This window comes from Dendronephthya gigantea, unplaced genomic scaffold, assembly GCF_004324835.1.
Source record: "Dendronephthya gigantea isolate DGI-Jeju-01 unplaced genomic scaffold, DenGig_1.0 000169F, whole genome shotgun sequence".
NCBI classification, from domain to species: domain Eukaryota; kingdom Metazoa; phylum Cnidaria; class Anthozoa; order Malacalcyonacea; family Nephtheidae; genus Dendronephthya; species Dendronephthya gigantea.
The window spans coordinates 61,000-85,285 of NW_021163179.1; the positions used below are offsets into that span (position 1 = coordinate 61,000).

The 24,286-nt window shown below is 36.5% G+C and overlaps 1 protein-coding gene across 3 annotated transcripts; it reads right to left on the reverse strand.

Moving 5' to 3' along the window:
* Positions 1 to 23,037, reverse strand: LOC114537949 (ras and EF-hand domain-containing protein homolog). Of its 3 annotated transcripts, none has more exons than XM_028559068.1 (18): positions 22,967 to 23,037; positions 11,105 to 11,254; positions 10,862 to 10,952; positions 9,986 to 10,473; positions 9,549 to 9,711; positions 8,160 to 8,260; positions 7,804 to 7,858; positions 7,699 to 7,728; positions 7,255 to 7,355; positions 6,884 to 6,968; positions 4,233 to 4,283; positions 3,713 to 3,931; positions 3,268 to 3,394; positions 3,029 to 3,110; positions 2,645 to 2,759; positions 1,639 to 1,758; positions 891 to 967; positions 1 to 501 (listed from the first exon to the last, which is right to left on the reverse strand). In XM_028559068.1, the coding sequence occupies exons 3-18, from the start codon at positions 10,892 to 10,894 to the stop codon at positions 387 to 389; spliced, it is 1,962 nt and encodes a 653-aa protein (XP_028414869.1). In that variant the 5' UTR covers positions 10,895 to 10,952; positions 11,105 to 11,254; positions 22,967 to 23,037; the 3' UTR covers positions 1 to 386. The 3 variants fall into 3 exon arrangements, with proteins under 3 accessions (XP_028414869.1, XP_028414868.1, XP_028414866.1); XM_028559067.1 differs by lacking the exon at positions 22,967 to 23,037 and adding an exon at positions 14,047 to 14,569 and having other exon boundaries at positions 1 to 486; XM_028559065.1 differs by lacking the exon at positions 22,967 to 23,037 and adding an exon at positions 14,047 to 14,569.
* Between the last annotated feature and the right edge of the window lie 1,249 nt (positions 23,038 to 24,286).

Genomic DNA, 24,286 nt, shown 5'->3' on the forward strand with positions numbered 1-24,286 from the left:
CCAATAAAATTACTAAATTAAATATACTCTCCTTTCTACGAATGAGTCATTTACATTGTTGGATTGGTTATACGATGAATGTTGCGTTAGTATTCACAATTAGTAGTTTGAACCAAGGTTTCAAGTTCAAACATGTTTCCTTGAATGTTTCAAGGTTGAAGTGTCTCTAAGAGTCAAATATTCGGGATCATTATACCAGACCGATTATGGTTCAACGGTAGACGCATGTCCAACGGATGTACGCAAAATGTTTTCCATTTGTGCATTGCTACAAATCTTGTCTGAATTATTCTAAGCGTCAACTGTGACGTGAAAAGCCTGGCCGGCTGTGGTTCGTTCAATCGTCGACCAGCATAATCCGGATACGAGCTTCATCGCATGGATCGTTAAGAGGGACAACATGGACGCTTCTTCTTCTCCTTCTCCGGTTTCTCAAGTCTCAAACCACTTTGTTCGATCTCTTCATTCTCCAATGAGGTGAGAACTCTGTTAGACAAGAAACTAAATTCAAATTCGATAATTATTAATCAATCATGGAGTCTAATTTTTGATAACGTGCAAATCATTGCAAAATTATGTGCATTTTTAGAAAAAGACGTAATGGAGTTTCGAAAGTGGAAAATTTTTCTTAGATTTTAGGTAACTCGAATATAAGAATTGTTTGCAACCCTATATGGAGTGCATGAAATCTCCGATCATTTAAAAAACGTCTATTGTGCACTGACTCAAGCCTTAAGGCATTATTTTCGTTATCCAAACACACACAAATGAATTTTTGATATGGAGAAACTTGGGCTAAAACAAGACATCGTACGTTCGCCTGTGCATGAACATAGCAAATTATATAAATGAAACTTGTGGCCAAGAATATTATTAAACTCTTTGCAAACCTCGCGAGTTCCTTACAAGCTTCCTCAATACGGCTTCCATCCTTTGCACTTGTCTCGATGAACAACGCGTCATAATGCTTAAAAAGGAATGGAGGAAATACAATTGTGTTTCACATTTATTTTAACGTGTTGAAGTTGTGCCAACGCTACAGTTGGCAATGCCCCGATGCTTGAGAAACAAATTCAAAATGCTCCTCATGTATAGATGTCAACTGTCATGTATGCCAAGATTATCTCTTCTAGTTAACGGGGATTGCCAAAACGATACTAATGTACATTTTACCATTTTACATTATATAACGAAAGTAATGGTTGCCTTAGTTGGCTGTTTAATATGTAATAGTATGTCTGTTCCCTTTATAAGGTGAATTTTCTATTATACATGCAGTCAATATACTATATCGCTAGGAATCAATTAGTCTAAGGCTATGTGGACACGAGCGTCGTTTCTAAGCGTTTTCAAAATCGTTTTTGTCTTTTTTGTTGTTTAGACGCGTTGTCCACACGACCCAAGGAAAATATCCCAAATATGTTAAATTAGCTTTAACTTCTATCATTTGTAAATTGACGGTGTTTTGAGAGCGTTCGGGCATGAAAACGAATTTGAAAACGCTTGAAAACGTTACCGTGTGCACATAGCACGAGGAGCTACGGTGAAAACCTGGCTTATAAATTGGATTGCTGATACTAGCAGAAAGGAAGAAAAACTGAGATATTTATGGGCTAAATTCGATATGTTCACACATACCTTCGCAAGCCGCTGGCCACTTTCCGTCGAGATGACCTTTTTTCCTTCCATGAGAAATTCGTCACGAAGGTCGCATTTGTTTCCGCATAGCATGATGGGGACTTTCTTTTGAGAGCTTTCCTATTGCAAAACAATATAAAAAACGATAAGATAATGAAGCGTTACCACTTTAAAGACATTTACCACTAAGATTATTGGATGAACTTTGGAGTGAAGACATTATGGTTTCCTTTAATATAAACATGAGTAAAACATCAAAATAGCCAATATAATAATATAATAAGTAAAACATCAATAGTCGATATAATAATATAAGTAAAATAAACATCAATAGTCAATATAATAATATGATGTGCAAAATAAACACCAGTAGTCAACATAATGATATAATAATAGTCAATAAATGTAACTTTGTTATGGCTTACGTGCCTTGTGCTGGGCATAAACTGAACTCTTATTTCAAGATGAAAACTTTGTTTATATGTTAGTCTATTAAGCTGCATGGCATTGCTATAATTGCGGGACACTGTTTACCAAGCACAAACTAATCTTCATCAAACATTTATGAATACTTGATCGCCTTATCAAGAATCCCTAGAGCTTTGCATTGCGGTTGATTTTAACTGATAGCGGTTTCAAATAAAAATGTATTATGGAATGTTTACCCAGGGATGCAAGGACCAGGGATTAACTACCGCGAACCCGCGTTCATGTCTTTTAAGCCCGCCGCACACGAGAGCTATCAGCTGAGCTAACGACTTCGGAAGGCAGTAAGCACAGCCTGAAAACCATCCGCATACGTGAGAAACTTGCCTTTCGAGGCGAATTCCTCACGAAAAACTATCCGCACACGAGAGTAACTTGATCAGCTAACAGCCACGCGTGGTCTTTACCTCAGCTAATAGCTCTCTCGTGTGCGGCGGGCTTTAGATAGTGTAGTATTGGCTCAGCGTTCAACTTGCGTGTTGCGTAATTTCTATGAAAAAACACAATGATATGAAGTTACCTCTATCGTGGACATCCAATCTCTGATGTTAACAAATGATGCCTCACACGTAACGTCGTACAAGAGTAGTACACCGTCCACTTTACGGAAGTATGACTTTGCGATACTACGAAATCTGAAAGATTTAAGATGAGTTGATAAGAGTTGGAACATTTATCGACTCTCATAAAAAATCCGACCTCTTTTCAACCACAACGTTTGGTGTCTGAATCCCCAAAATATTTAGCTATATAATCTGTGATGAGCTTATAGTCTGGTAAAGCGATCTGCAAAATGACTCGAGGACTTAGCAAATTTATCTAAGAGAGTACAGACGAACAAAACCCATGCACTTGAGGACATTATGAACCTGAGTGAATCACCTGAGTGAGATTTCTACATTACCTTTCCTGACCGGCGGTATCCCACAGTTGAAGTGCGACAGTTTTTGAATCCACTTTGAGATTCTTCACTTGAAAATCAACGCCTGGAAACAGCAAATGAGAGCATCAGTTTGTGATTATTGCTTTCCGAAGCTTTGACATGCCTCCAGAAAAACATACACCAAATCCCAAACCTCAACGGAACGACAAAAAACATCATGAAAAGTGCACTCATATGCCAGTAGGTTTTGTTCCACTTACCAAGTGTCGCATTGAGACTGGAATGGAATTTGTTTTTACAAAGACGAAGAATGAAACTTGACTTTCCGACCGCAGCATCTCCGGCCAAGACCAGCTTGTACATTCTCTCTGGGGTGGCGTAGCTCGGCTAAGAAAGAGAAAATGGGAAAAATGAAGAATTATAACTGTTATATACAAAATCTGTTAGATCCGAAATGTACTTAAATTACACACGTGTCACGTCATCAACCCCGGCGAAAACAGATCAGGAGCGAAAAAATACAACTGATCGAGCTTTGGAGAGACCCGACAAGACTGATCCTCGGATTAAACTTCAACCTGCCGTTTTTGCTAATGCAAAATGGCTGTCAAGTAATTGTGGTGTATAAGAATTGATTCTCTTTCTTCGTAAAGTCAAAAGATCAAAAATAACTGAGAACTGATTGAACCTTATCTTAAAACTTACGGAACCGTTCATTTCAGTCATGGTCGATATCTCCCCTGTTCTATTGCCACTTGATGATCTTCCCGTCTCGGATTCCGAGTCTGTGACGTCAGTCAAGTCCGATGCCATGGCAACCAATTCTGCCAATTCAGTAGAATCCATTCCATCTTCATCGTCGTCGTCATCAAGGTCACTCTTAGTGTCTTTCTCCTCATCTTTGCTTTCTGTTATTTTCTTAAACTAAGAAGCCAAATTTAAAATAGGTATACAATCGTCGTCGAAAAGCCGGTTCATAAACAGTGATGTCACTGGGTCACATTGAATTCGTGTACATGTCATTACAGTGTATATGATACAGTGTATCATTTCACAAGTTACTATGAATGATATTAAAAAATTGTGCACTAAATCTTGTTGTTACAACAAGAGAGAAGCTAAAACCTGACAAAGTGGTCCAGACTTAATCTTTCATGTCATTGATTAAATTTATCTGCTAATACTCTTCACTTCGACCGAGTGGTTTAATTCTATAGATGCATACCTGAGTTTCAAGTTCAGCGATTGTCTCTGAATTCATTGTTGCCGTGCTGTCCTGAAACAATAGAAGAAGCAATATTGCATAAAGGTCAACAACGAAAAGAGAACTGGCTTAATAAGGTCCTAAATTGCAATAATATGGTTTAAATGAAACACGAGGAAAGTTAACGTTACTCTCCATTTTCAAAAACATAATTAAATTCCCCTCATTAAATTATTTTAGGAATTGTTAAAGTAGCAAATCTTTCTTGCTTTGCCGTCAAATCGAGGGCCGAAAATGTTGCAAAAGACATGGATTGATTTAGGTTTAGATTTCTTTAATTATGAAGTTTATTTTATTATAATTGGAACTAGGTTTTTAGTTTAACGAACTGATTACCAGTGTTTACTCGAGTACTGATGTTTTATAATGTTTGAATGATTTATTTTCTACCTTTTGATGTTGTTCAGTCGAGGAGTCTGACAATTCTTCGTCGCTTGAATATTCGCTCTCTTCATCATATGAATCATCATAACTTTCGTCATCGTCATATTCTAAACTCTCATTGAACGACAAATTCTTCTTTCCCTTGTCACTTCCATCGCCTCCTTTTCGCACCCTGATCTTGTCCTCTTCATCCGTGTCGAACTCGCTTTCCTCGTCATCAAAATCATCTTCTTCACTATCTTCACCACCAAGTCCATTTTCCTGAAGTCCATTTTCCTGGAGTCTATTTTCCTCGAGTCCATTTTCCTCGAGTCCATTTTCCTGATGTCTGATTTCTGGTAGCTCCCTCTCTTTAGAAACTTTCCCCTCTGCGCCCCTTTATCTAAATCCAACCCTCCCCCGTTTACGAGTCCATGTTTATTGCTCATTTGATCGTCGATTTTACTTTCCTCGAAACTCTCATTTGGTGATCTTTTTTTGACCTTCCCCAGACGATTCTCAGTGAATGTTTGGTGTTTTGGAACCGTGTTTTTGTTTCCTTCCAACTCGCGTTGATCCAGTTTCATTTGCTCCAATGGTTCCAATTCTAACCCATCCCCTTCCGCGGAACCATTCCCACTTGAGAATTCATCTTCAGAGCCTTCTTCATCTTCCAATGAATCCATATCTGTATCTTTTTGATCATCCTTCTTCTTTTCAATTCTCCCTTTTTCTCCTTTTTGTGCCTCAGTCCTACTATCATTGTGCTTGTTGCGATTTGATTTGTCTCTATTTTGTACATCCTCCTTGGAATTCGCACAAACCAACCTTTCTTCCAAGGCGTTAGTTTTGCTTTCTTTCCCCACAAGACCCTCTTCTTCCCTTTCCTCTTGACTGCAGCTATCCCCTTCATTGCTTCCCTCCTCTTCAATGCAACTTAACTCGTTCAACGATGTCTGACTCTTGTACACTTCGAAAGCGTTTAACGCCTTTGTTATCTCCCAAAGTCCTTTGTTCTCCTCGTTGCTCCCATTGCAAGAATTGTTTTTTGCGATATCACGGCTGTTCGTGTTGTCCGTAATTGCTTTTGTCCCCATTGTCTACCGTGCCATCGTTTTCAGTGACAATATCACAGCAATCATCTTCCAATACCAGATTTTGCAACAAATCCTCTAATCGCTCTTCCTCAAAATCCTGATCATGGCGAATTCCGTCAGACATACTACCTTCATCTCTGTCTAAGTGAGCAAAATTTTCAATATAAAACATCTCCAAACTCTTAGATCTAGTCTTTACTTTTTTTCCGTTTAATATTCTCTCGTTTGAAGGATCCTTAGATCCACACAAGCATCGTAGTCTGTCCGATCAACCTGATCTCCATTCGAACTAGACTTTTGCAATCCAGCTCCAAGCGTTTCTGGAACTTCTGTCGCATTTTCACATAGACTATTATTTTGATTGTCAGTCGTGTTTTCAATTTTACAATCATCAGTTGATTGGTCGACAGCAAGCTCGCTTTCTTTTGAGTATTGAACCAAATCTTTCAATGACTCCTCGACAATCTTATGTTAAAAAGTTTAAAATTTTATCAGTTTTTATCCTGTTTTTTTTATAGGCGTAAGAGTTTACCGTTTATACGCGTAGCTGAACTGGGTAAATTTTAATCGGATCTGGACATTTAGGTTAGTATGATTTAGTTAAGATTATTTTTTGTAATTTTTTTAGGATTTAATAAATGCAACAGAAATTTCCGACACATGTTAAATGGTTATCGTAGTGTTTAATGTTTCGTTATGGGTTATGTACTGTGTGCTTGCAGGAAATTATTGTTGTAGCATTTCCAAACCCTGCATGATTCCACTTAAAATTGTTTAGGTACCTGTATAAATTGTATTTTATATAGGAGGAAATTTTAAAATATGTCTCCTACATGCTAAACTACACTGCAGTCACCTAAATAATTGGGAAAAACGAATATTCGCATATTCGTGCTATTCCTGACTGATTTCTTTTGAGAACAATTCAGTGTTATTACGGTATGTAAACATGATTATATTAATTGATAACGTACGTTCCTGTGATCGGAACAAATTACAGCGCGGAATGTAAAGCATATAATTTGCCATTAATTGTTAAAAATATAAGAGCATTTTAATTCAGTATTTCAATTTAATTTATACACTCTACATGCATTTACCCTGCATGGAAGCAAGATGGTAAATAAATAAATGTAGGACATTCTCACTTACTGTTCCGACATTCTCTTCTTCTTCAACGTCATAAGTCGTTGATTCATCTGTGGCCTCACCAATATCTCCGTTGGACAAACGCTTTCTACAATATCAAAAGGAATACGTTAGATGAAAATAATTGAGACGAGTCTAACTAGCTCAGTTGCATATATAAATTCGAGAAAACACATGTAAGATTGGCTGAAATATAAAGAAATTCAAACTTGAATCAAATGTAACCCCTTAATTAACCAACCCAAGATTGGAACTTAATTCAATACAAACGTGAAGCCTTGTGGACCTGGGGTTCCGTTAAATCTTCGTGAAAATTTATTGTGCAGGTGGGTGTATACACTTGTAAAAGGTTGGCTGAATTCCCTTTTACTTACTGTTTTGGTGAAAGACTTCGACTACTTCTGTTACTTGAGAGAGAACTGTAGTCGCTATGGAAACTGTGGGGACGGCGACTTCCAGATGACGTCTTTTTCGGCTAAAGTATATATAACAAAAAAATTATATATTATCGCGTTTCTATAGCTTTAAAGCTTAATTCATGATGCCCAAGTATAATATATGTGGAAATGTAAAGGCAATAAATTTTTGAAAAGAAAACTCCAGATTTTCATAGACCAACGATAAAAAACGACATCAGCTCGTATACAGTTGATTAGTGAAGACTGTCTTATAAAAACCTTGGCCAAACTCTGAGCGCTTAAGGGATGGTAGCAAAAGAAATGCCGATTGTCTCCTCAGGTTTATGTGAGCTTATTGTTTAAGTTCACTCAGTCATACACAGGATTAAATCATGAAAACGCTGTATTTAAAGGTTTTACCTTGCGAAAGCTCCCACTTCTTGCCATCATCTGCAAATAGAATGAAGAAGCAATGTATTTTTGCATGTCAAAATGTAAACTCTGTGTTATAAGATATGAACGTACCTTCAGAGCAACTCTTAGTTCATCATTACTTGAACCTAGTCGCTTATTCGTGTCCCTAAAAAGATAAATTTTAAAGTCTATAATCTCGTGATCTGTCACGTTATATTTATCAAGACCGGTGCAAATATGGGATGATTTCATTACTACCAAAGAATCATTATCAAATGACTAGCGTTGTATATCGATCCACCTTTCCATCTGCACCGCCCTGAATTCTTATGCAATCGAGGAGCAGGCGGAATCCTATCGCGGGCTGCTTATAAATCTCGTTGACTGTAGATACGACATACGAGGGTAAATATATACATGCAAATGCCAACAAAACTATGGCAAATAAGAATTAAACGATTTCTTACTCGAGAATCTGAATCTGTCTCTGAACTTGAGCTTTCTTTGATTTTGACATCGTGCCATATGCTTCATCGTCATCTTCGTCTATAGAGTCTGACTTGTATGGCTATATGAGAATTTTTCAAATTAAAAGTTTCAAATTAGTCCAATAAAAACATGTCCACCGCATGCAGTCCTCCATTTTTTCAATGGTAATACACTTTGAGTTAGCAATGTTTGCACGGAGATTGGAGTGTTAGAGTTGTAATGTTGTTTGGGAGTTTTCTGAATCTTCCACGAGGCAAGTGGAAATTAATTTATTGTTGCTCATTTTAGCCCGCAAAACACACCGATAAAGTTACTAATATAATAGACCTTTCTTATAATGACGTCAAACGCGGAAAGTCTGATATTACACGAAATTTGATTGGCTCCACAAAACTATCAAACTTCGTGTAACATCAGACTTTCCGCGTTTGGCGGTATCATGAAAAAGGTCTATTGATTAATTCCTGTGGTCCGATTCAGTATAAAAGAGGGCAAGCGGAAGTTCTGTTCCATGCAGATGACTTCATTCATTATATATAGCTATAAAAGGTAATTTATACCTCCGTTGATAAAGACTTTGATTCATGAAATTGGACAAACGAGTCCGAGGATGATGAAATGTCAATGCCCGCTTTCAGATCATTTTCAAATTCTCCATACGTGCATTCGATTACATCATCACAACCGAGAAACTTAGAAGGCGAAATATCCGTGCTGCTTTGATTACCAGAGTTCGGGTTGTTTGTGGAGTGTTTTACATCGATTTCGTGTAAATACGCATTTTTAAAAACAGGTTTTGTGTTCCTATTTCTAGTCGCAAGAGCATTCATTATTTTAGCTAAAGCGCTTGGCTCATGTTCGTTGTATGTTTGAGTCTGTATGTTCACATCGGTTTTGTTAGGATTTGGTTTGTTTACGTCGTTGTCGTAAGTTTTCGTAACGTTGTCGTCACATATCGTTTTGCCCAAAGTTTTTTCATCTGTTTTAGATGCCTGTTTAAATTTAAAAGCACGTCAAGTAAGGTTGATAAACGTCAGTCGAAATCAGTATATGAATATATGCAGTCTTTTTAAGTATTTCCCGAGTTAAATTGCGGCTAAAGTTTCTACTCAGGAAAATTCTGCTTTGGATCGGACAGGACAGGAAAGTTTCCTTTGTATCAACGCCGCCTGAGAACTCGCCGACAAAAGAATTTTTCCTGTCCGTTCCGATCCAAAGGAGATTTTTCCTGGGTGCATGGAAACTAGCCTTAAGTGATCATAACATATAAGCTTGAAGTCACTCGTACAATGACATACTGTCGAGAATTTAATTGCTCTTTTAGTGCTACATATTGTTCTAACATTTTCAAAAATCGTAGTACGTACCGTGCTCGCTCGGTGAATCTCAGAGAATAACGAATCCTCGTTAAAGGTATTGTCGTTAAAATCAGCACCGTGGTACTCGGCGTGCCTGGATCCCAACGGTGGCGTGGCAGATTTAGAACGCGGGAAAGTGTTGGATCGCAAACTGGACGATAACCCATGATTTCTATACAAAAATAGTAGAGGGAGGTTATATCTCTGAAGTTAGACAGTTACTACGTGTATTTAAAAGCCTGGTCTATATATGTCGAGACTTATTATTCACGGTTGTCGATGATCAATGAAGAAGATTATCTTTCTCGATTGGCAAAGCATTTTATGTCCACCGACAATATGGCTATCGCGAATAAGTTAAACCGGGCTTAAGACATTTGTAAAATCAGGCTAGAAACTTCAGAATTGTACAGATCGCTACAAAAACAGAGAGATATCAAGCTTACACGATAGGATCAGGAAAAACACCAGACATCCTCAGAACTTCCGAGCTGATTTTCCTCTCAGGAGCTGAGTTTTTCTTCGTCTCAAGAGCGCCTCTAAGTTCGTCATTCACATCTTGCAGGCGTTGGTTCGCCTCGTGCAACAGCTGTAACTGTCTCGTTAAATTATCATATTCCTGAACGCAGCCCTCGGCTCTGTTCTGTTCCTTTTGTAATTGGTCAGATTGCTCAACAAACTGACTTTTAAGTTCGGCAAGTTCGCTCCTAAGCAACGCTAGTGTCGTTTGAGAGTCCGTAACTTGACTTTTCAAGTATCTATTTTCTTGTGCGACATTTTCAAACTCTTCTCGACGAGTGTTTGGTTTGCTCGTCTCTTTGTCAAGTCGCGTTTGAAGCGTTTCAATCGTTTTGTTCATCGCTGAGATTTCTTTCTCCTTCCCTTCCAACTGCCATTCGAAGTCAGACAGCTTCTTTTCGTACGAAGATTTCTCCTAAAAAGGAAAGCAATTATCATTTTTGCGGAACTATAGAAATGAAGAAACTTAGGGCGCTTTCCTTTATACGGAGAAAAAGGCCAGACCAGTCCTGTTGTATATCGGTTCAGATAGATTACTGGTATTTTAGAGTGTTTCAAGAACTCTGCATTCAATGCTAGAAATTCTTTCCTATAGATTTACTTAGAGATCGCCATCAGAGGATAACACTATCATGATCTTTTCCATGAATTTGTTATCGCTTTGTTTATAGAAAAGAATGGCACGCACACAAAGTGAAAGACCATGCATTGCTAAGAATGATGTCCATATCATCTCGGACAGCAGTCTATGAATGCGCAGCAGTCTACTTCAATGAAAAAAATTCTTGATTTTCAATGCTCACCTCTTGACGAATTTTTGTCTCCAGTTTTTCCATCTGCTGCTCGACCTCCCTATCCAAATTACTAACTTGTCTTGCATGTTGCTTGGTTGCCCTATGGAAAAAATGTTTGATAATTTTACTCATATAGTTTACAGTGAATGGTCAAAATTCTCTCACTCTAATATTGCAATTGCAAGTAAATCTACTCTCAAAAGCTAATCCTTTATAAAGACACTTTATTAAAAGTATCGCACTCAACAATACCTTTTCAATGCGTCTTCCAATCTCTGGTTCTCTCCGGCCTTGGCCTTGATTTCCTTAACAACGCTTGCCAAGTGTTTCTCGAACAGATCTAGAAGATCTGGCTGGTTGGAGTTCGTCAGATTGTAGTAGAGTTCGGAGATATACTGTTGACTGGAATGTAGAAAGAGAGAAAGATTAGTTCGGCTCCTTCTAAACAACTATATGAATATCATAAAAAGGTCGTCGCATTCATGCCAGTGTTCAATATAGGCGATTTTTGGAATCGTTTGAATCTGGAATAGTTTGTCAAGAGTGTGGAAACATTTACTATAACTGACGAGTTCAATTAAACAAGCTAAAAAGAAAAAATTGGAAAGTGTTGTGGTTTCAACTTTTAGGTGAACGTCGCTCATGGCTGCTGGTAGGATGCGCAAGGACATGCAATGTTTGATATCTGACTTTTAGAAATAATAATGTTAAGAATTCAAGCAATTTCATTGGTCGAGAGCCATAAACTATAAGAGGACGCACGGAATGACCTCACAGACAATTTTAACGAATTTAACGAATTTAATTATTTTTGCAGATATGCATGCTGGCCGGTATAGGGAAAGCTGGTTTGATCATCGCGAATGGTAAAACGAAGTTATCTTCATGAGTGCATTAAATTGCGGGTGTTTATTAATATCAAATAATATTCTCGCAAACTATACGAAAGTGCTCTTGCTGTGTTTTACACAATGTTCGTTGTAAGATTTATTTCCAGTTTTGCACGCGACGATTGTTCTCCCTTACACTCGTCAAACAATGACTCATTAAAATTCCACATGCAATTGTTTGTCCTGAATAACGGTTTTTGTTAAAACGTGTTTGCATGACCTGAACTAGCCCGGCTGACCGACTTAGGATCACACGATCCAATTTTCGGCAAGCAGGTTGCATTCTTTCGCTATCATAACTCAATGATTTGATTACAACTTTATTATTATTGATTATAACTGTATTTTTAATTATATATATCCAACAAGAGACTACTCATTCACATGTGCATATATACCTATTATAAGCTCTTTGAAGAAGAGTTCGGCAAAACCTATGGATCGTCACGACATCCAGGGGAACTTTTGGAAACGTATAGTATATAATAAATATGAGAGCCTATGCAACATAAAGGTTTTAAGTTCTCACCTATACGACGATAACTAAATAAAATATACCCTCGCAGAATCGCAGACGTTTATATCGCAAAACTATATATAATTAAGGGCTATATATAAAATGATATAGTCATAGATATATAGTCATAGATATTATATGAAGTTCTATATACTATGCACGGATAATTTTTGACACAGTAATCACATGATAAAAACCTCTCTTGAATGGGATGAGTTGCTTAAAAAACGCTGATCAATATCATATAATGGCGGTCATTATATAGATCTTTCAAATAGCCGGACACTTTACAAAAAACTTGTATAATACAAGTTTCTCTTATTATCAAGAAAGGGTACTCTTTGTAACCCTCCCTAGTAACTTCAAGATTGTATCTCTTAACACCTTTGGTGTCGCTATGGGATACACAAACTTCGTCAGACGCATACGTTCAAGGCCTTTACCAGAACCATCGAAACTTTCCGGGTTTTTCCGCCACGAATAATAGATCTATATTTACGCAATTACTCTTTGAAATTATAGCTGTTAGATAGATATATCTGTATAATTCTCTTTATAGCTGGCTCAAAGAAACACTGAGTGAGCCTGGATAAAAGCAACAGCCTTCAAGGACCATCCGTTATCACTGATTTTCAATTGTATATATAGGCTAATAATTAGATAACCGATAGATTCTGAGACATTGCCATTTGAGGCATTGCCTTTTATAGTCCGAACAATGGTGAAAAACAGGTCTTTATAATTTTAAAAAGGTCGTCAAAATTATTACAACATGCAAGTACGAAACCCATCAAAAGGTTACGGTTTAAGCCTTTAAGGCTTGTATAAGAGCTACCACAAAACACCAGCGGGTAACAGACGGTATGTTTCATGATAATTGGCGGTCGTAACGTACTGCATGCAAACGTTAAAACTAACAGTTTGAAAACAAAAACAGCTAGTCAACTGATCATTAAATAAATAACTGTCAAACTCCAGTTGCCAATCATCTACCAAACACTAATAAAAAGCTGAAGCCGAATGCCTACTTATTGACTTAAAATTCTAATCGCAAACATGCATGCATGGATCGACAGGAATTATCAAGATAAATAACGATATAATCAACTATCTCTATAGCGTTTAGTGTATATAACTATAATATATATATACATATATATATGCACAGTAGCAGTTATCAATTTAAACTGACTTTTTCCTGGCTTGCCTTTTTAACTGTAAGTTAACTGAGCATATATGGCCTTGAATATTTTTGGTTTATTCCCAATCGAAACGATTACAATGTCACTGAGAATATATGTGCTGAATATATTATGCATACCTCGTCTAAGCCTTTAATTGACTAGATATCTAATTCAATTTTAAGATAACTATATAGTCCAGATTCTACACCTTGAAATTAGGGTATAGTTTAATGTGTAAAGTGTCTCTAGTCGTGGGCTCAAACGCGTTCACAACTTATCTTAGAGTACTGAAGTGACTGAATTTTATATAGAGCTATATAGTTTCAGCTTTATATCGAAAGAGGATAGCCTTTTGTACGAGGATAATCACGAACTATAAACTAAGGGAATTGCTTCGAATGTTAAAGTCCCCGTCTGTATTTTTCACTGTTTAAATATTTACCAAACAACGCGAATTTAAGGCATCGACTTACAATGAGATATTCTCACAACGTCACCTGATATAAGAATCGTTAGTGTCCGTGAACAGGTGAACAGTGAACACCCGAACACCTTGAAGATTAAAATCGTATTAAACCATAGTTAATTCGTTTATATACTCACCCGCTAGTGCTTATAACCTGCATAGGACTTTCAAGACTGCTTACTTGACATTCATACAAAGATTTATCGAATGAACCGATTACGCCATTTACTGTCTCGTCCGAACGATGCGATTTACACGTTGCAACATTTTCGTAGCCCGTAGTAAAATCGCTGACACTGATTCTACCATCTTTGTCGCTATCCAGTTCGTTAAATACGCTGTCCAATTCGTCTGTACTAACGCTAAGCTCTGAACAAAAATCAACAAATTGATCCCTTTCGATAAAACCTTCCGAATTTTCGCTTAGACACTTTCGAACTAAACGGACCAACGTTTGCTTGTTCGGCGTTTCGAATTCCATCTTTCATTATTAAACTCAACCAACAAATATACTTTCACGATATTACCAACAAATACGAAATCGCTTCAGGTGAAATATAGTGCACACATAGTCGCATCACGATTCCACCGAGCTATATAAACACAACTCTGCAAATATTTTGTTGACAACTTCGAAATTGAAGTTGTTCACTGACTGCAGTTGCTCAAGTGCTTTAGACCATATTTGGCATGCAGGGTTTAATATAGACAAAAGAGAGTTCGTTCAGGTGTGAAATGAGATCGAATATTAAAAAAACTTTGTCTAAGCTTGCAAATTAAGCAGTAATTTAAGCAGTAATGGCGTACGGTCATTTCAAAATGGGATTATTGAAGTTTGTGTTTTCGAAATAGTTTAAATAGTTTCGTAGTCATTTACTTCGGGAGAAAATGTTATTGAATTCATCAAATACGTACGACACGTTTATACATGTTTAGCAGAAGTACTCTGCATTCAGGTAGGTGTTTTTTTTTACAGTTTTAGGCCTGTTTTTCTAAGCTGATTAACGAAGTCTAACGATCAATTCCACAAGTCACGCAGTGTCCGATTAAAAAGCCTGATTTCACTGAGGAAAGTTATCCCGGCTGTAACCAAGTCGACAGGAAATTTCTACTTTGAAAACGAGTTCTCGACCAGCGCAAATGGTTTTGAAACAAAGGGAACTTTTTGTTCGACCCGCGGTCCTGGGGATTGTTTTCTAGAGTTTGAAACCGGCTCAAGTGAAGGTCTGACAAATTCGTACATGCCGAAAACACGGCTTTCTTTAACGTAATTTTTTAGCATCTACTTTGAAATGAACAATTAAATTGTATAAGCTGAAAAGGTGTGGTTCTTTTAAACTGAACAATAACCTTTCATTCCGAGCTGAAAGAGTCGAGATAACTATAGTATAGCGTTAGAAACTGTTAAAGTTCCCAATAGTGGAGACTAGAGTATGTAGAACATATATATGTATATATAATAGTATCTATACTGCATGAAAAACCGCGTATTCACAGGTGAATACGTGCGAATATGAGTTCGAATATGGTCCATATTCACACGTATTCACAGATATTCACTGTGAATATCCTCGGAATATTGGGGGTATTCCGATGTGAATACCTGTGAATAAAACACACCGCGTATTCTGACCTAGAATACCTTCGAATACTCTGTGAATATTTTTCAAGACCTAGTATTCACACTTCGGCATAGAAAATGTGATTGTACGCATGAATACGGGATAATCAACGAGTTATATTGTGTAAATATTGCAGGAAATGCGTTTATATACCACGGAATAGGCAAAGGTTGTTTCAGTTCAATGCCGGTGTCAACTGTTATCCAGCATTTCTTCTCATCACGGTCACAAATTGAAATTGCACTTGATTTGTTTAGACAATAAAGACAATAAATGTTACCAAACGCACGATGATTTTTATTTGATTAATTTTTTTTGCTGCCGCAGGGATGTCGAGTATCGTATATCCTCAGTCGATGAGCGCTGAGTAGCCTCGTAAGTCGTAAAAAAGCTGTATAAAAAGAGAAATATCCATCAATTTCTTTAATTACCTGTGTAAAAGAAGTTTATATAAAAAAATACTTTTATTTTTGCTTGGATACGTAAACACATGGGTAGAAAGTTGATGATTCTGTATCGTCAAAAGCATCCGTAATATATACAGTTCAGTGTTGGGAAATCGTAGGAAATTTCCTTTGGGAAATTTCCTCTTCGACATGTTAGTGACAATTTTTGCGCCAAGGAATTGCGGCGAAATTGCGAATAAATGGCGAAATTCGGAGGTCGTATAACAATAACAAATAAATGTCTTTAAATGATTCCTCGCAAAAGTTGTCCAGTTCCCTTTGTTTACAAAACGATAACATGGCACAAATGTCAATTGGTTTCAACCAGGGCGCTTATATATAAATGCGTGGTTTCAAAAGAAGTTCAAGCTGTTCAACTTTGAATTATTAAAGATGTTCGCGATGCCCCAAAATAATTCTTGTGGCGGCGCTAAAATCAGGTAAGTTATTTAATAATAACAAGAGTTATGTCATACTATAGTCCTGAAAAACACACACAACAACAATAGTGCGAGGCCAACGCTTTTACGGCTGGGCTCATCACTTTTTTTGTTTTTATTAATATAAATAGATTACGATTGTGTTTATTGTAGCTAATTTGTACACAGCTAACTGTACCTGCTTGTAAATAAATAAATTGTATGATGGTTTTCATCAATCCTACCTCCATCACACACTAATTATAGTAGGTACAAATGTTTGCCATTTCAAAGCCATACTCAATACAAACAAAATTTAAAAGTTTGCCAATACTGAAAAGGGACATTACTTTCTTACCTACCACAAATATTCAGAAAGCTGCTGTAATCATAACTTTAACATAACATAACCCTTAGATAGACGTTTCAAGATGCATTGAAATGAGGTGCATTGGTGCATTTCATGAGGGTTTTTTATATTTTAGGCAAAATTTATATATTATAGATATATATATTGTTATATAATTGTCACAGAATAGCTAATGATTGATTGCCAAAAGATTGAAATCTTAACAATCAGCTGCCCAAAGACAGAAATCTTAACAGCTTAGAAATCAAAGCCAGACTGTGTTTTTTAGTTATATATAATACATATTTTTTAACAAAATAATGGCCTATATTTTTCCTTTTAGCATATATGAATTATATTTACACTAATATTTACCACAGAATAGCTATTGAACTGGTTGCCAAAAGATAGGAATCTTAACAACCAGCTGCCCAAAGACAGAAATCTTAACAGCTTAGAAGTTCATGCTAGACTGTGTTTTTAAGTGAAGCCTTTTAACATTGCCCTCATCATAATTTATAACTGAGACTGTTTACTGATTTGTTTGCAATTACTTTTCCGTACATAAATTATAATCACAATACTTAAAGAATATACCATTAAAGTGTAGATGAGTTTACTACAGCTTCTCGATGTTTGCATACTAGGAGTAGCTATGTGTATATACAGCTTTAAGTTCATGGAAGAATTTGTTTCCATTTTTACCCTAATTGATTAGTTTCCAAATTATATGAATGGTGTGTACATTGTACATTGTACATATACATTCTCCTAGGAATATTATAATTTCATTACACTGCATAAATTCTATGCACAACAATAAAAACAAATGGCCATGCATGCAACATCAGCTTTTACTATTATCATTAACCTTTCGGATAATAATCTATTATAGCTTAAGAAAGTTTGCTATGTATTTTGTTCAATAATTGCTTTAAGGTGGTTTTAATTGTTTTTAGCCATCAGGGGTTGCAAGATTGAGAAAATTCCCAAAAGAGTTGGCCTTAACTTTGCTAAAGATGAAGAGGATTTTTCACCCAGTGAAAGAAGTTCCTGATTCATTATCTGCTCACCTATAGTTTTTAATATCTTACCAAGTAAAAAAACATCACTTGCTTTGCTCAACAATTTACTATTAAGTATAATTTCTGACATACTCCAGGAGCAATGTTTCATATATACTAAAACAACATTGCTTATAAATTAACAATCAGCTGATGAAAGATTGAAAATCATAACAGCTTAGTAGAAGTTCATGATAGGCTGTTTTTTGCTACATATTTTGAACAATTTGTGATGTTCCAATAATATTTTATAAAATGTGAAATGTTGTAACCTATCACATGTACATGATTTGTTAAGGACTGTATAAAATTTAAATAATTGACTGAAATCTTAGTATTGCATTTGATCAACCTTGATAAAACACATTAACTGTGGATAAACCTACCATTGCAATGTGTATGACTGCTATGCAAATTAACATGGCAACCTAAAGATTATGCATGTTTGTTCATATTGATATTTTCCTTAATGGACAGACTTGAGGGACAATAAATGCCTAAACATTCGCACAGGCTGCGAACGCATAACCCATTAACCTCTTATCACCAGGTAATTTGTTAATAAAATGTTGAGATTACTCCCAACATGGTCATAGGGTATAGTCTATAGGCCGGCTATTGAATTCAACTGCACGATATTTAGTCACTCACCGAAGAGGTCCCTTACGCACAAACAGTATATGCGTTTTCGGTTTTGAACAATAAAAAATCCTTGAAATACGGTTAATATTCGTTATCATTTTACACGTATTAGCGAACATAAGGTGCTGTGGAAATCGCGCCATGCAATCTCATTTCTATTTCGCGCATTTTCTTCATCAGACTTCGTGGGAATCGTAGCATACAAATACTCGCCGGCATGCTCTTTAACTGCGACCAGAGTTTCCAGACTTTACCAATCCCTTGGCATCCTTCACTCTCTTCCCTTATTTGTAAGCGCCAAAAAGATTTCTTACAGCCACAAACGCACGATCTCCTCGTTCAATGTTTATTAAACTCGAAAGCGCGCTTTTTGGTTTTTGCGCCAAATTATTTATAAAATTCCACTTCAATTTTTCAGCATTCAAAATAAAGTTTAAAAATGTCAGCTGATGAATTTATTTTGTGGAAACACGGATTAAGTGAGAAGTGAGATATTCCAAGTGTGAATATTGGTCAGAATACGCGGCATATTCACGGCGTATTCACACTTAGAATACTGAAGAATACGATGCCGTATTCACACTAATATTCCATGTCGGAATACGCTTGCAATATGTGTTTTATTCACACCCGTATTCACATGTGAATACCTTGGAATACGGCGCTTTTCATGCAGTATATATATATCATATAAATGCACGGCCCTTTTCTAAAGATCATCCAGCATTAGTTTGATTTCTTATAGTAAGGCTATACAATGACTCACGTATACATCTCGAGCTCTCTCCACATCCAAAATTGAATAGCTCGCGAAATGCTAACTCACTCACGTACAATAAGTCTCAGTGATTGTTTTAGTGCATTCTGTATGTTAAGTGCAACCTCTCAACACTGAACTAAATGAAACCAACTGACAGTGGTGATCTATACACTAGATCGATAGCTCTATCAATAAAAAATAAAATATGGCTGCATAGCAATAGTACTTATTGGAGTAATTGCGCCATAAACATTTTCATTTCTAATATTTATTTATATAGCTTTAAGGTTTTAACTATATACTTTAGTCACAATCAATCTGCATATATAAAAATTATGAAAATATATATATATATATATATATATATATATTCGGAGTTATTGCTGCTGTGTATAATATATACACGACATCTGATATATCTTATTTTAATTATATTATATATATATATATTATATATTATATATATATTATATATATATATATATATAATATATATATAATTAATATATATATATACGGGGTGGGATATTCGAAATCTACCTGGACAGCTGTCGGTCGGTCCAGTGCGGTTTTTTGATGAGATCAAATGTTGATCAGTTTTGGTACTACCAAAGACCTTCCAAATAAATCTTAAACTTGCTGTTTCGTGATCTTCGAGCTCTTTGAGCGTTTTAGCACTTAGTATGCGCAGTTGTGTGGTTGGCTATTAACAAATACGATGTCTAGAATTTACGTGTTTGTTCAAGAGCTGAGACAACACAGCTGGAGATATTCTTACAACTGTCACTCCGTAGACGAGTTAGGTGATGTAAAAATAGACGATACCTGCCGACTATGAATGTCTTCGTGATGTTTTCATGCAATAAAGAGCATTAAAGGAAAGATAGCTGACAAACAGACGCATTGATGTTGAATTAACGAAACTTTATTCTCAATTCATTGTAGTGATGTTAATAACATCATATGCATGCAATGACTTCGTCTTCGGGCTTCTAGTTTGACAATGAGACTTTTCGCCTGATTTTCTTTTCAAATGTGACGGGTTAAAGGAATCTGTTACGGAAAGGAAGTTTGAAGCGTGATGCATTTCCAGCTACAGCCGTTAATGGCTTAAATATTTTCAATTCAGTTACTTCTAAGATGATACGTACGGTCTGAATGAATGACGTTGCAAAAGGCGAAACTCTTGCTTGTTTATAAGAAACAAGTCAGGCAGAAATTAAACCTGCTATTTTAAACAGAACGCTGTTAAATGCCTCTATATGCAAGAAAACATGAAAAAAGTCATGCGTACATTATAGTAGTGTTGCAGTACATAAGAAGAAGTTTCTAATTTCTAACGGAGAAGCCGCTAAAAAAATAGACCGAGCTTGCAATTTCCATGATGATATATAAAACCAGCGAATGCATTTGTCACCTATACAATCTTTTGCGGGCTCAGACATGAATATGTAGACATTTTGCAGCAAAAATCCAATGCCATAAACCTTTAACAGACACGAAGTATATGGTGTTGCCATGTGTGCAGCGTGTTTATAAGATAAATTTGTCTTTTGCCTTAAGCAATTTTTTACCATATTTCATTTTAATGGACCGCCGTTACAATTTTATCACCGCGTGGATTGGCTTACGCACTTAAGCAAACCAATAATATATGCAGTCGGTGGTTGAGATGGACAAACTTCAATAACAACTTAAGAATAAGTTTTTTGGCAAAGCTGTTGGTTTTTTGAAATTTATGCTACAGGATGTTTGCATTGACGCAAACCCCACGTCTATATGTGAGAGGATCCATATTCAAATATAGGACGGGTTGTGCGTATGAGCATGCATGGCTTGTTTCTGAGCTACTTGAAAGATAAATATCTCAAATGTGTTTATCCATGCAGTCAGTAAAAGCAGCATCCTGCTACGTATTGCCGTCGTTTGTGTGCGAGTTACTATACCTGCATGAACTGAATATAAATGCTGATCTCACGAACAAGGGGGGATTTCGTTTTAGACCAATCAGCAAGTTTGCTTACATTTTCAGTAACCCAATCAGAATGCATAAATTTTGATAAGAATTACAATGTATACCATTTTATATGAAGTATTAAAAATTTAGGCGTTCTGGTTGGCTTTGCCTGAAAAATGTTAACAAATATGGCGTTAGTTTAAATCGAAATTTCTCCTTGTTGATCACATGCAGGCATGCAAATGCGCGCGCGGCGACAATCGATATGGAGGCCTGTGATATAGCTACGTCTCGAAACATCTTTACCTTCCACTAATGAAACGTGCACGGGCGGCTTGCTGAGAACCATTCACTGGCCATTTGGTGAAAGAAGAAAACTTCTGAATTTATTCAAAACCCACACACGGCAGATCATCGACTCGTGTAGAATCGTTGTCCGCGTTGTTTGTCTTGAATATAGAAAATTGTTAACAAGTTCTTGAACGAGATATGGCGTTCGTTTTTACGCATTCTTTAGTCTTTCTCGCGTTTGCGCCTTCGTTCATATTATCATAGAATATTCAGATATATATACTCCATCTAAACTAAAATATTTAATTGCATGACCTTTTGACAACTATAGGTATATAATATCAGTTTACTATTATCAGTTACTATTACCTTGGAGAAGCCGCATTAGATTTCTATAAAATTTCGAAAATAACGAAGTAGTATATTCCAGTCTGACCTTGCACGATTATATATTATATTGGACTACCGATGATGACCCCCATTCATTTAGCTAAACGTTTACAATATAGATTTATTAAATATAGGCGGATCTGTAAACATCGTGTATCGTGTGTGTGCATAAGCAACTCGGCCGACCAATCGAATGCTCAATACTTAAACGCTGTACGCTCCTTTCTTATGCGTGGTTCTTGCAAAGTAAATAACAAGAAACCGTCTTGAAGTATATACGTTTAGCCCGTAGGCCGGTTGAAGCCGAAATAATTCAGGAGAGAACCGATATTTTTTATAAGGTGATATTTAATTTCATATCCGTTTTCATATCATATCGTGTGCAAACTTTGACTACCTGTCAACTACCCGTCCGGCCTAATTTAGATTTTTAATAATTTCGGTAATATTCGTACTTGGGGAAAATCAAGAGGAGCTGTAGTATAAATTCAAACAGCCAAATTGGTGACGGGACAGACACTTAGTTTTAAAGGGTTTCCGCATAGTTCATGCAATCAGGGCGAATTACGGACAATCGGTCTCAAAAGTGCCATACACGGCGCTTCCAAGCAGTTAAACAAGCGCTCTGAGGATCTAAAACATATCGGCACTTTTGCTTTGATTGAATGTCACATATAAATTTAGCCATACTATAGCGTATATACAATCGACTTCGTTCCAAATTAAAATCAATGGTGTTAGTGTTAGGCATACGCCTTCAGCGCGCTTTTCTGAACGGCGAATTAAAGATATCGTCTAATCCGTGATTAGATAGATCTAAACGGACTGAAATCAACAATATATATTCAACACAGTTTGTGTAGTTGCCGGGAAATATTCCTCTGAAATCGTACACGTATTTCACCTTATAGGGCAAAAACGGAACATATTCCACAAAAGTCGCAATTAAACGGGAAACATTTAATTAAATTCATTAACGAAGGACACGCGTAAAAAATTTTGGTGCTAGTCATTTTACATTTTGTTCAACCACACGAATGAATCATGTCTAAAAGTGTAATCGACTACCATACAATTGCTCATATTTCTCCTCAAATCCCCGAATCTGGAATCTTACCTTGCATCAAGACACGAATCCAACCCCAAATCGTTCTTGAACGCGGCCAATCCTTTGCGACTTTTTGAAAGTCCTCCTTTTGGCCTTCGGACTCTTTTGTCGATTTCAGATCAGCGACGAAGTCGCTAAAGTTCTGAAAGTTTTTAGAAAATTCCTCCACGCTGATGCGTCCATCGTTGTCCAGGTCAAGTTGATAAAATATCTCGTTTAAATCATGATCGTCCAAGTCGCAGACGGCGGCTAATTCGTGTCGGTCGATATAACCCGACTTGTCCAAATCGCACGAGCCGAACAAATCTTCGACACTAAAGCTACTCCATTTTTCTGTCTCCATAAATGATCTAGGACCGATATAAAATCACATTCTTCATGAATACGGCTCGTTTCCGTTAACAGATAAATTACGTCCGCCGTATTGCGTATAATAGTCTCGAAATTGCGTATAATGTATATAGGACAATATAATTTCAAGTACTATATTTAAAATTCACGATATTAAATTCATCGATTCGAAGCGAATTAATCGCTGCTTCCATTAACCAATCAGCGACGTCGACGCCCCCAATTGGCCAATCAGCGACCGGTACGCCCTCGTGGAAACAGGTACATTTGAAGGCCACGCATAAATTGTTCGTAAACAAATATTTTAAAGCATGCAAGCTGAATATATAGTGAAAAGTCGGACAATGACTTTTAGTCAGCTTTTTTGAAGAGGTTGAAGGATTATAGCTGGCAGATAAGCTTTTGTTTATGAATTTTACAGACGATAAGCATTTGAACTGAATTGTTTCTGTTAAAAGTACCGCCTTAAAAGATGTCAAAAACTTATTTGTACGTCAAAACCGTCAAATTGGCGGATACGATGTCAAAAAGTACATTCTACGGCTGTGGTTCGTCTTCACAATTCAAATAAATTAAACGTCTTTTAGAACTGCTATACGTTCTCTTCGCTTGCTTAAAGAAAAAAACAACTTTGGTCTTCTATGTGAAATGCTGCAAGAATTGGATTCAATTAAGATTTTAGAAAGGCCAAGAGCAAGGGCAGGTCGAAAACAATTTCCGATCTAAATTAGTTTGTAAGTGCGTGTAAGAGCTATTTGAGTTAAAATTGTTTTCGAAACAATGGTCGTTTCAGACAAATCTCTGGACTATAAATTAATTGTATGTACATACAGGGTAATAACTCGTCATAAGCATTTAACAATTTATTCACTCTGGATTTCACGAATATTATAGGCTTATATCATAAATTTTTCTTCAAATACACTAATGTTTGCTCGTAAGTTCAAGAAAGTTATTTGCTAATTTACGAAATTTGTT

Bases quoted from the DNA above. Each gene is read 5' to 3' on its own strand.
- LOC114537949 (XM_028559065.1), bottom strand. From the start codon at position 14,390: ATGGAATTCGAAACGCCGAACAAGCAAACGTTGGTCCGTTTAGTTCGA. The intron at 3,932-4,232 runs GTATGCATCTAT...TTGGCTTCTTAG, and splicing joins TCGCTGAACTTGAAACTCAG to TTTAAGAAAATAACAGAAAG. The intron at 2,760-3,028 runs GTAATGTAGAAA...TAAATCTTTCAG, and splicing joins GATACCGCCGGTCAGGAAAG to ATTTCGTAGTATCGCAAAGT.